The sequence below is a fragment of the Ranitomeya imitator genome, chromosome 2 (assembly GCF_032444005.1).
Source record: "Ranitomeya imitator isolate aRanImi1 chromosome 2, aRanImi1.pri, whole genome shotgun sequence".
NCBI classification, from domain to species: Eukaryota; Metazoa; Chordata; class Amphibia; order Anura; family Dendrobatidae; genus Ranitomeya; species Ranitomeya imitator.
Window position 1 is genome coordinate 403,996,005 of NC_091283.1, and position 12,874 is coordinate 404,008,878.

At 47.3% G+C, this 12,874-nt stretch overlaps 1 protein-coding gene across 1 annotated transcript in view; it reads left to right on the forward strand.

Annotated features, from left to right (window-relative positions):
• OGFOD3 (2-oxoglutarate and iron dependent oxygenase domain containing 3) overlaps positions 1–12,874 on the forward strand; it is an 86,448-nt gene that overhangs the window by 46,701 nt on the left and 26,873 nt on the right. The window contains exons 6-8 of the mRNA XM_069750669.1: positions 302–358; positions 1,074–1,227; positions 9,184–9,307. Of these exons, the coding sequence (XP_069606770.1) occupies positions 302–358; positions 1,074–1,227; positions 9,184–9,307 (335 nt within the window). The remainder of the gene's footprint in view (positions 1–301; positions 359–1,073; positions 1,228–9,183; positions 9,308–12,874) is intronic.

Sequence of the window (12,874 nt, forward strand, 5' to 3'; positions counted from 1 at the left end):
CACTTTTAATATCAGGAGTTAGTTTTCTGATACATGGCTCCAAACCTCATTCATAGACACGAGTCACAGATAAAATTCTGCCAGCCGGCTGCCACCAGCAGGGGGAGCTCCTCCGCTTCCTGCAGACAGTTTTCTTTCAGAGTTCTATGTATAACCAGTATGCAGTAACTCTTCAGCTGCCCCTAGTGGTGGCCGAAGACAGAACATTGTCATTTCACTGCCTGCCCATGCAGGGGGTTTAGCGCTTTGTATCACACTTTCAGTTCTTTCACCCCAATAATCCCCCTTTTTGTTTTTGCAGGTATTATGGAGAGCAAATGAAGGATGTTCTGACTGAGGAGGATTTCCAGCTATATCGGTAATTTCTATATTTGTTTCATACTTGGTAGTACTTAAATGTGTAAAAGTGGCTGCTTTTTTTTTCCAGAACAGCGCCACTCCTATGCTCAGGTTGTGTCAGGTATTGCAGCTATGAAGTGAATGGAGATGATCTGCAGTAACACACACCACCTGCGGTCAGGAGTGGCGCTGTTTTTGGACTGCTGCTATTAAACAGGTATGATTCTCATACACACAAGTGCCTCCAGTGCTAGTCCTGTGTCACATCCAAGGGGTCGTCGCAGCGGGAAGCTTGGCTGGGTGGTCCTGTAGGATGAGACTCCCAGGATAGTGTTATTAAGTGCAGGCTATTAGTGTTGACGGGCACTAAGTGTTCTCGGAGTAGTCCCACGGGGTAAGCAGGCGGCGGTGCAATCACTCAGCGCCACTAACGCATTTACAGACTCACTACCGCTTTAATTAGGCTGATTAGCGCCTGAGATTTAGTGCCGTCATCCACATGAAGCCGAGCGCGGGCGGCGGTAATGAGGCTGATCGATCAGGGACACGCTGGCATCTGCATTGGTGTGTGTTAGGTACGCCGTATCCTGGTGGTACTGTGGTATTGATGCACCCCATTGCTGTGTACACCCGAATGGGACGGGTAGCTTTATCTCCCCCTGTGCAATATGGCAGCACATGTCTACACCAGGCCGTGTTCCTCATTCCCACCTCTTGTCGCTGTCTCCTCGCAGGAACGTGAGGCGCAGGATCCAGCAGGAAATCGCCAGGACGTTCCATCTCGATGCCAGCGCTTTACATCTCACCAAACCCACCTTCTTCTCCCGCATCAACAGCTCCGAGGCCAAGACCACCCACGACGAGTACTGGCACCCGCACATCGACAAGGTGAGGAGACCCACTACGGGCAGCGCATACAGTGCCCTCAGGGGGCCGCCACCGGGTGGCATCAGGGCGCTTCTCCCCGTGCCCAGTGTCGGACTGCGCTGGTCACGGGCCGTATCCTCAGTGGATGGGCCACAGCAGCACCGAGTATCTCAGAAGCGTGGCGACTATGTGATGTCAGGAGGACGGCGGTCTCGTGTGTCAGAGAATGGTGACTGGAAGAGAGCGGGGTCCACCAGCAGCGCAGAGGATTTCAGGAGCGCTTTCTGCATACCTTTCTGGGGGGAAGGGACCCGCTGTGTTATGTTCAGGAGAACAGGGCTGTATGTAACTCAGTGTCCTGATGTGAGTAGCAGGGTCTCCCAGCAGAACAGAGTATTTCAGGAGATGGCTGTGAGCATACAGTACGACGAGTACAGACGTAGCAGAGCTGAATTTGTCACTGTATTGGACACAAGTTTACCAGCAGATTTGCTGATGGGTAGTGTCAGATGCGCGGCTCAGCTCTGCTACATAGTGGAGCTGATGGGATTTGATCAGTAGAGATGGATGGAGGGGGCCGTGGATATATGTAGCCCCCCAACCCTGGATCTGCAGCCACTCCAGTAATAGAGGGCAGAGGTGGCCTCCTGATGGGAACGTCCCGGTGTCAAGCAGTTAATCCCCTTTGTCAGCGGCCCCTGGTAAGGTGACACACAGGACACGGCACCGGCAGAGGATCAGGATGCAGCCTGACCCCTCGTCACCTCCATATTCCCAGCTCCTCGCAGACAATCTCATCATTGCCGCAGTCTATTGCCTGCGGGGGAGGGGAGACATACGATCCCCAATGTATTATACAGGGGGACATGGCGGATGATGGCTATGAATGTTATGCAGATGTAATTATAGGTTCCATCTCCCCACACTTCCCGCCAGACAAATCCGATTTTAACCTATTCAATCCTGGATATCTACAAGGACTGTTCAATGGTATCCCCCAATATCTCTTTTTGGGGGCCTAAGCTCTTGTCACGATGGAAGAAAATCTCACTATAGATCATATCAGCCAAACCAAAATAAAATCTAAAGATCTCTATTTTCTCCACTCGATCCATGTAAACTATTGGAGATAAGCGGCGCCAAATGCGTGCGAAAACAGCTTTTCTCCCGCTGTATTGAACTAATCAGCCTTGTTTGGGAGGAAATGGGGGTCCCAGGGAATCGCGTGCATCCTTACTTCTTAAAATTAGGATAGACATGTATTAGGGAACTGCCTTTCATGCAATTGTCTAATGCATTTACATCCAGCTATAGTTGTGAACCGCGGCGCTCCACAAATAGCCCGGCACGGAGGGAGGCGAGGGCTGACATTATTTTAGATTGAGTAATAATCCGCGGTGAGGAAAGCCCCCCTCCAGGGACGAAGCTAAGAGATCTCCGCACTCCCACCGGGCCTCATTCATTAATTAAACACAGACCGGACCCCCGCAGTTAATAGAGAAAACGGAGGAGAAGCCGTGGGGAAACACTTTGTCGTTTCAACACCAGTTCTATAAGGAATGGCCGTAACACTGCTTGCTGAAGAGTTTAAGGGGGTCTCCGCATCAAGGCTTTCATACCTCAATGATGGAGAGTGGGGTGAGCTTCAGTCACTGGCCATGATCATTGGCGGGGGTCCTGGATGTCGGACCCCCTCCGTACCGAGGCGTCTCAGCATTTCCACGTCTGTAGGTTCTGGACTGGGAGATGTTTAGCTTGGACCTCGCGGGTTCAGTATTTCATCCCACACAACAGCGCCAGCTCTGCTGTGTCCGTCTGGTACGTGGTCTTATGTGTTAGAGCCGCTCCGCTCCCTGCAGAGCCTGGCATCGCCTGGTACTGAGAACGGCATGGAGTCGCCGCACTCAGCGCTGCCAGCCAGCGGCTGACGTTACAGAATGGCAAAAACAGGCGGAGGCGTCACTGAGCCAACGGACGGGTCACGTCCTCGCACAGACTCAGCATAGCCACATCCTGAAATACTCTGTCCTGCTCATACCACTATGTAACACTGCACCTGTGACCGCCCACTTGTCCACTGTTTCTCTCCTCACATAATGACTCTGCCTCGGATTTGTCAGCTAAATAAGTACACATCTCTCCTGAAATCCTCTGTGCAGCTGTAGACCTAGGCTTCTTCCACTATGAAACTGTCTCTAAAGATCTTCACACTCCTCTCCTGAAATACTCTGTGCTGCTGTGGGCCCCTGATCCTTCCGCTATGTATCTCCAGAAAACACCTCCTCTCCTGAAATACTCTGTGCTGCTGTGGGCCCCTGATCCTTCCGCTATGTATCTCCAGAAAACACCTCCTCTCCTGAAATACTCTGTGCTGCTGTAGACCTAGGCTTCTTCCACTATGAAACTGTCTCTAAAGATCTTCACACTCCTCTCCTGAAATACTCTGTGCTGCTGTGGGCCCCTGATCCTTCCGCTATGTATCTCCAGAGAACACCTTCTCTTCTGAAATACTCTGTGCTGCTGTGGGCCCCTGATCCTTCCGCTATGTATCTCCAGAGAACACCTTCTCTTCTGAAATACTCTGTGCTGCTGTGGGCCCCTGATCCTTCCGCTATGTATCTCCAGAGAACACCTTCTCTTCTGAAATACTCTGTGCTGCTGTGGGCCCCTGATCCTTCCGCTGTGTATCTCCAGAGAACACCTTCTCTTCTGAAATACTCTGTGCTGCTGTGGGCCCCTGATCCTTCCGCTGTGTATCTCCAGAGAACACCTTCTCTTCTGAAATACTCTGTGCTGCTGGGGATCCTGCTCCTTTGACAACTTCACTACAGTCTATGACCAACCTCAAGATCAGCACAAATCCGTCTAAGGGTATGTGTCCACGTTCAGGATTGCATCAGGATTTGGTCAGGATTTTATGTCAGTATTTGTAGCCAAAACCAGGAGTGGGTGATAAATACAGAAGTGGTGCATATGTTTCTATTATACTTTTCCTCTGTTTGTTCCTCTCCTGGTTTTGGCTACAAATACTGATGTAAAATACTGACCAAATACTGATGCAATCCTGAACGTGGACACATACCCTAATATTTCCCACAAATAAGTACATCCCTCCCCTAAAAATACTCTGCACTGCCGGGGATCTTGTTTCTCCCACTGTATAACTGAGTCTATGACCTCCCCGAAGAATAGCATGCTCTTTTCCAGAAATACTCTGTGCTGCTGGGTGACTTTTGTGTTTTTTTTTTTTTTTTACCATGACTAGCAGTCTGTGACCTCCCTCAAGATCAGCACAGTCCTTTCCTTAAATACTCTGTGCTGCTGTGGAGCCCTGCCACGCTCTTTGGACGGCCACATCTATATATGTAATCTCCTGAAATACTCTGTGCTGCTGTGGGCCCCTGCCACGCCCTGTACACTGCCACCTCTTTATTAGTAACAGAGGCTACATCCCCCTGCTGTTACCTTACTGCCCCCATTATCAGTGCCACACTCCTGGCAGTCGCCGCTCCTGCACATAGTGTGCTTTCATGGGTCAGCACTCCTCATATAATGAGCCGATGCTGTCAGGCGTGTATACAGAGAATATTACGGGACCCCGAAATACCTGCGATCACACCGTCTACCACTACATACAAGAGCTAACCCTGTGCCACCATGTCAGCCAAGGGCCCGGCCGTCCTCTACCCACAATAGAAAACTCTCATTAGTCACTTGATGGGGAAATTAGCGCGTTTCCATCCAATAGTTCTCTGCTCGTGACCCATACGATCATCAGATGGATGGATCCGACCCCCTTCTCCAGCCCAGGGACCAGGCCACCATAGTGGAGATTGAGGCCATCAATACAAGTGCAGCAATTTAATCCCTTTTAAGACTCTGGGAAAGACAGAACAGGATCAAATTGCAGCTGGATATAATGGACAGCACATTGTAATGTCAGATAATGACCCCCTTGTCCTCACTCGTTATATGTGGTGTCATAGCAGTTACCAGACCGCAGTAATTGTATCTGACTGATATTACTGCTGTGATTAAAGGGGTCTTTTGACTTTGATAACCCATTATCATACACCCTATTAGGGGTCCTCATCTCGCGCTCGCTCTGGAGGACCTGTGTTGTCCTACAAACTAGTGATGTAAATGAGCACTGCGTAATGCCTTATTTTACCTGTGGTGGCGCTGCAGGGAAATGGAACATTTAAAGAAGTATTCCCATCTTATAAAATAATGGAACGTGGCGAGGACCACTTTATGATCAATAGGGGTCGCTCTCTAGGAACCAGCGGTCCTGAAAATGAGCGATATGCCACCATTTTATAAGATGGGATACCCCGTTAAAGTTCCCTTACACATTATGTAAATATTGGGATAATCCGCTAATTTTTTTTCAGGATCGGTTGATCATCTAATGTGTAGGGGCAGAGGGTCACCAATATGTTCCCTAGTGTAGGTGTATTGCAGCCACCTATTTTGTGAAAACACCTGCACATTCACCTGAGCGAGGCGTGCACGTGTATTGTTGTGTCAGAAGAATGAGAATTAGTTTAATCTCTATCTAAAGATGTGGGCAGCTTGTTTCCTAAAGAAAGTTTGTGGAATGTTTGGGGTCGCAACAAAAGAAAGCGTTAAAAGACCCTTTATATAGGCAGAGTGTCACGCTGTTAATGGCGATAAAGGGGGAGGATGGCGTACTGGGACCCGCACCTGTCCCTGCCACTATAATGGGGCCCTGGCTTTCTCTTATCTCAGGGGTTCCTATAATGGTTAGGAGGCCTGAGCCGCCAGCGTATCCCTTTCTCCTGTGCAGGCCCTATAAGTGGCCCCCTCTCCCCCCAAGGGAGGTGGACTGCACCAGTGTATAAATACGACAATTAAACAGGGTATGCAGACAAGGTAACTAAAATCTCAAACTCACCAAATGCTCACACAGCCACAGAGGAAACACAGAGAAGGGAAGAGGAGGGAAAAAACTAGGAAGGAAAACAGGTTTAACATGCAACCAAAACAGCAGACACCAATCTCTGTAGATAAACCTCCAAGCTCCAAAACACCACACTCCTTCCCACTTCAAGCCAGGCAGCAGAACTGATCACTGACAACAGTTATAGTCAAAGCTGAGTCTATATAGGAGCGGAGATTACAAAAACCAAATCAGCTGAGAGACCAACCTCTCAGTAACTTCAGTAACAAGGTTTAACTCCTGCCCTGCTGGCACAAGACAGCCAGGTCAGAATTCAGGAGAAGAGCTTCTGTTCATTGTGTGTGAACGAGGCCCAGAGTGCTGCGGTTCTCTGGAACCTCTCTGTCACGGTAGCTCTGTGACACAGAGATTGTCTAAAATGGAGAACCATTAGCTTGCAATTCCCAATTACCTGCCTGTACATTTTTTACAAATTTTTTACAAATTATCTCATTCCACAGAAATCTTTTAGTCCCCAGAAATGAAATTTAGTAAATTGAAGACTGGAAGGAGGGGGATGCAGCTGCAGTATCTCTATCGCAGTGTCTCTATAAGACTGCGTGCTGTGAGAGAGGAAAGGGAGCCACATCTACAAGACACAAATCATCTCAGTATCCAGAAATCAGTGATGTAATTTAGTAAATTTAAGAAGGGGAAGAAGGTGATGCAGCTGCAGTATGTCTGCTTCAGTGTCTCTAGGAGACTGCATACTGTGAGAGGGGATAGGGAGCTGCATGTTGAGACTAGTGATGAGCGAGTGTACTCGTTGCTTGGGTTTTCCCGAGCACGCTCGGGTGGTCTCTGAGTATTTGTGACTGCTCGGAGATTTAGTTTTTGTTGACGCAGATGCATGATTTATGGCTGCTAGACAGCTTGAATACATGTGGGGATTCCCTAGCAACCAGACAACCCCCACATGTACTCAGGCTGGCTAGCAGCCGTGAATCATCCAGCTGTATCGACAAAAACAATATCTCCGAGCACTCACAAATACTCGGGAGACCCGAGAATGAGTATACTTGCTCATCACTAGTTGAGTCTAATAAACTCAGAGCACAAGTCATCTCAATCTCCAGAAATATCTATTCTAATTCAGTAACTTTACGAGAGTGGTAGGGGGATGCAGCTGCAGTATCTCTCCCTCAGTGTATGTGTAAGATTGCATTCTATGAGAGAGGAGAGCTGCAGGTAGAAAATCAGAGCACAGATTATCTCTGTCCCAAAAATCTTTTAATGTAGTTCAGTAAATTTGCTGGGAAGAAGGAGATTGCAGCTGCAGAGTCTCTCCCTCAGTGTATCTTTTAGACTGCTTGCTGTGAAAGAGGAGAGGAAGCCTTAGGTGGAGACTATGAAACTTGGCTTCACAGACAACCTTAGCTCCCAGAAATCTAAATGGTAATTCAATAAATAAAAGACAATGAGGATGAAGCAGCTGCAGAGTCTCTCCCTCATTGTATTATTGGGCCTGCATGCTGTGAGAGGGGAGAGGGAGCTGCAGGTGGAGACTATGAAACTTGAAACACACAGTGCTGATAGTGCCCCTCAGGTTTGGAGAGTGATAATGTACATCTATAGAAACCTTGACAATAAATCTTTATCCTGACCTAGTCCTGCTCACACACCTGAGTTCAGATTGCCCAGGGCATATGATTAAGCAACCATTTCTCTGAGCTTTTTCTTATAATTATATATGCCGGTTACATAGCTCCAACAAGATGCGCTCCGAGGATTCGTACGGGGTGAAATTTAGCACATTTATCATTTGCGTTCTGACGGGAACAGCGAGATAAACACGGCAATTATAAGCATTGTGCTGGATCTCGGTCTCCGCTGCTAAAATGTTTGATAAATTTGGAAAAATAACAAAGAACCAAGTGATGATGTAACAAACACCATGCTTAACAAATCTCTACAGATTGCACTGAAGAATGATTCAGGGGTAATTGGGCAAAAGAGTAGTTCAATATGTCCTCCAAAATTTTGGGTGATCAGTTTGAAGGTAGCAATCACTTTAGATGTTGCTGTGATTTCCTGCTGTGAGAGAGTAAGGAAGAGCTGCTTCTTTTAGTGTCTGGACACAGAATTGTTAATGTGGCGACCACAGAAAACACAGTAAATAAAGTAATGGTGAATGAAAGCCTAATGATTTTTCTTCTGTTTGAAAGTAGCTCCTTACTTGGGCTTTATTTTTGTTTTGTGACATCTGCGCTTGACTTTGTAGAAGCCCCTGAATGCAGCTCTAAGTGTAAGTGCAGCAATTATAAGGTGTAATTATCTATTGATTGGCACAGTTATCCACCTCAATAAGGAGCTGCCAAGTGCTGATGTCTGATAATGGCACTTACAGCATGGCATGTGGAACCCTGCGTCTAAGCATCACTTAAAGGGACCTGATATGTTTCCCTGGCCTCATCTCCAGCCAAGGGTAACATAGCTGATAAGAATGACCTCTGCAGGGGAAAATACATGACCATATGCAGCTTAGCTCACCAATATCTTCTGATCACTTTAGATTAAGATCACTGATCGCTGGTGATCACTGTTTGTTGGTGACCACTGTTTGCTGGTGATCACTGATTGCTGGTGATCGCTGTTGGCTGGTGATCCCTGATCACTAGAGGTCCACTTTGATCAGCTAGGGCTCGTTAGCCATTCAACAAAGTCTAGTGGTTCCACATGTCTCACAATCCTGCATCCCTATAAACAGGAAGTTCTGATCAGGATTTGGAGGCGGGACTCGCGTCTCTTTTCTTATTATTTGTACTTCCAGGGGTCCACACAGTGGTTACGATAAAAAACAATTGAATCAGATTTTTCAGGAATTTATGCAAATACCATAATTCAACCCAATGACAGGTTCCCTTTAAATAAATGTCGTGGGGGTCTTGATTGATTTAGACTAATTGTTTCATTAGCTATTCAATGAGAGCGCCCTCTTCAGGATTTTCCTCTCATCGGGGTAGCGAAGGCTCGGTAGGATATGTGAGATTGAGCTTGTATCTCTCCTTCCCCAGGTGACCTACGGATCGTTTGACTACACCTCCTTACTCTATCTGTCTGACTACTCCAAAGACTTTAGCGGGGGAAGATTCATATTTATCGATGAGAAAGCGAACAGCACGGTGGAGCCCAGACTCGGTAAGAACTTCAAAAGAACCTAAAAAAAACTTGATGCAGCCCTCATGAGGATTGCTTCCTTGTGATCATCCCCTTTAGGAACCAACACCATCTGGTTCCTTCAGCCTCTGATACTGGTTAAACACTTTCTTCCTTGTCTCTGGCGGGAACGTTTTCTGAAGTCTCAGGATGTTCTTGAGTTACTGATTAGGAAGTACTTGACTCGTGAGGAATCGGAGAACTGAGATATCAGAATCTTAAAGGCAAATTGTCTCTCCAGAGAGGAAGAGAACTAGAACTCCAAGTGTCACCTATAGGAAGTAGCAATCTTAAAAGTCAATATCGACCCTTTGACGAGCCTTGTCACATGACTTAGGACAAACGCCAAAACCAGAATCTCAATTTGCAGACAGATAGAATCTTAAAGGGAACCTGTCACCCCGAAAATCGCGGGTGAGGTAATCCCACCGGCATCAGGGGCTTATCTGCAGCATTCTGTAATGCTGTAGATAAGCCCCCGATGTTACCTGAAAAAGGAGAAAAAGACGTTAGATCATACTCATCCAGGGGCGGTCCCGCTGCTGGTCAGGTCGGATGGGCGTCTCCGGTCCGCTGCGGCGCCTCCCATCTTCTTTCCATGACGTCCTCTTCTGATCTTCAGCCACGGCTCCGGCGCAGGCGTACTTTGCTCTGCCCTCTTGAGGGCAGAGGATAGTACTGCAGTGCGCAGGCGCCGAAAAGGTCAGAGGCCCGGCGCCTGCGCACTGCAGTACTTTGTCTGCCCTCAACAGGGCAGAGCAAAGTACGCCTGCGCCGGAGCCGTGGCTGAAGATCAGAAGAGGACGTCATGGAAAGAAGATGGGAGGCGCCGCAGCGGACCGGAGACGCCCATCCGACCTGACCAGCAGCGGGACCGCCCCTGGGTGAGTATAATATAACGTCTTTTTCTCCTTTTTCAGGTAACATCGGGGGCTTATCTACAGCATTACAGAATGCTGCAGATAAGCCCCTGATGCCGGTGGGATTACCTCACCCGCGATTTTCGGGGTGACAGGTTCCCTTTAAAGGGAAACGCAGGATGAAAGATAAAAAAATGACTTTGTACCAACTCCCAGACTTTGTCACAGTATGGTGTCTACATGGTAGCAACCTGGGTCTGTATGTCCATGACACTTAAAGGGTTTATTCCTGCTGTTTACATTTACAGCTTATTTACAGGATGCAGGGACCACTATTGGGACCCACATCTATCATTTCGGCATATGCGTTGCACCCCAATGTCAGAGGAGATGCAATTTTCTCCATTCGATTGTATGGGAGTTCTAAAAATTGATGTACTGTATAACTTTTAAAACTACCTAAGAAATGAATGGAGAGAGCTGAGCATGCGCAGAGAGAGCTGAGCATACGCAGAGAGAGCTGAGCATACATAGAGAGGAGCATGAGCAGAGAGAGAGGAGCATGTGCAGAGAGCTGAGCATGCGCAGAGAGAGCTGAGCATACATAGAGAGGAGCATGCTTAGAGAGAGCGGAGCATGTGCAGAGAGCTGAGCATGCGCAGAGAGCTGAGCATAGATAGAGAGAGAGCTGAGCATACATAGAGAGGAGCATGCGCAGAGAGAGCTGAGCATACATAGAGCGGAGTATGCAGAGAGCTGAGCATGCGTGGAGAGCTGAGCATACATAGAGAGGAGCATGCGCAGAGAGGAGCATGCGCAGAGAGAGTGGAGTATACGTAGAGAGAGCTGAGCATGCACAGAGTCACACATGCTCAGAAAGAATGTGCATAGAGACCTGCGCTTCCACAGAGAGCTGCTGCCCATGTGCAGAGAGAGATCTGCTCATGCGCTGAGAGTGCTGAGCATGCGTAGAGAGCTGAGCATGCGCAGAGAGTCACACATGTGCAGAAAGAGATGTTCATAGAGAGAGCTGCTCATGCGCTATGAGAGATCATGCACCATCATGTCTGTGACAGCGGCATCTGATGGGGCCGCATTCTCAAGATGGAACTCGGTCCCAGAAGTCCCTTGGAAATGTCATAAATGTAAAACATTGAGAAAACCCTTTAACTTCCCCGGTCAGTAGCTTGGCCTAGCTACACCTCCTTATTGTTACAACTCTGAGAAACAATAACGTTTCTAATATACTCCCGATTGTTTGTAATTTATCTTGGTGACTGGAACTCCAAAGAGATCATGTGATCGGTGAGTCCAATCACTGATAGCCACTGTAATTGGTCAGTCACAAAGGATTCCAAACAGAGAGATGGGATTTGTAGATCGGGATTGGAAAGGAAAGCACGTCACAGGAGGCTGCTCATTTTCTCTGAGGCGGCCACTACAGGACAACTGGAGTATTACATTCCCATATTAAAATGAATGGTCTGCGAATGTAATACGAGACCGTGCCAGGTCTGCTAGAGCCGCACCTGCCAATATTCTATTTTTCCCCAGACCAGCAACCTTAAATGAAAATTGCGGTATTTTCTTAAAGGAACAATACTATAGCTATTAGGAGACTGTTAATAAGGAAACTGTTCATTACCCCGGTCCCATGTTTAATGCCTACTCTTCCACTTTCTCCCTGCTCCGCGCTTCCGTTTTTTCTTGTTTATGACAATTTTCACAATCTAATAACCCGCTAAGCCCTGCAATTATGTCTTAAAAGTTCACATTTGATTACTTTGCCTCTTATTAGTTATACCAGTTGCCATGGAGAGTGTTCATTTATATAATTCCTGTGTTCACTTCCCCCTGGGGGGGAGGGGTCGCAAAAAATATTCCTCCACCCCTTGTAGATTCAAGGGACTCGAGCATTAATAGGGCTTCTTGCATCATCTTACATTAACCCTTTCTGGACCACACAGTCCCCACATTATAATTGTCTCTCTCCCGGATTGTCGCCCACTTCATAAATAGCTCCTTCCGCAGCTGGCGGAATTTAGTTTATAGGATCCGAGTCCTTCTGTTCGGTGCATTCTAGCCTTCTGTTCGGAGGAAATGCTCGCGGGCAGGGGATGTTAATTCAATAAGGCTCCTCCGATCATGTGTGAATTTCCTTATTATGCCGAGTCGAGCCATGACGTCTGTCAGTATTGGCAGATATTCTCCGTAATGAAACAGGTGCATTGACATTCTCCCAACCCGACACCTAAGGGCAGAACGGAGGCGATCCAGCTCCTCTTAACCCTTCGCCCTTCGCTTTTATTTTTGACATTTTTGCAAAATGACATGAAGGCGCCAACTTTGGGGCACGTTTCACGAGTGTGTCATATACATATAAGACCTGTATGGTCAAAACAATCGTATTTTATCCCCCAACCCATAGATTTTCTGAAAAAATTACACGACATTTGGAAAATCAAACCCACATAGGCTTTTGTATGCCATTTTGCATCAAAGTGTAATGTTTTTGTATAAAAAAAAAATGCATAAAAATTAAAGTCTGGGCCAAATGCACGGTAGTATTAACAATAATTAAAAAAAAAAAAAGTTTAAGATGTGATAGAGTTCATATATGGTGTTCATACCATACACCTTAAATATGACACTTAGAGAGCAGGTATCCTTTCCCTTTAGTAGAAGGGGG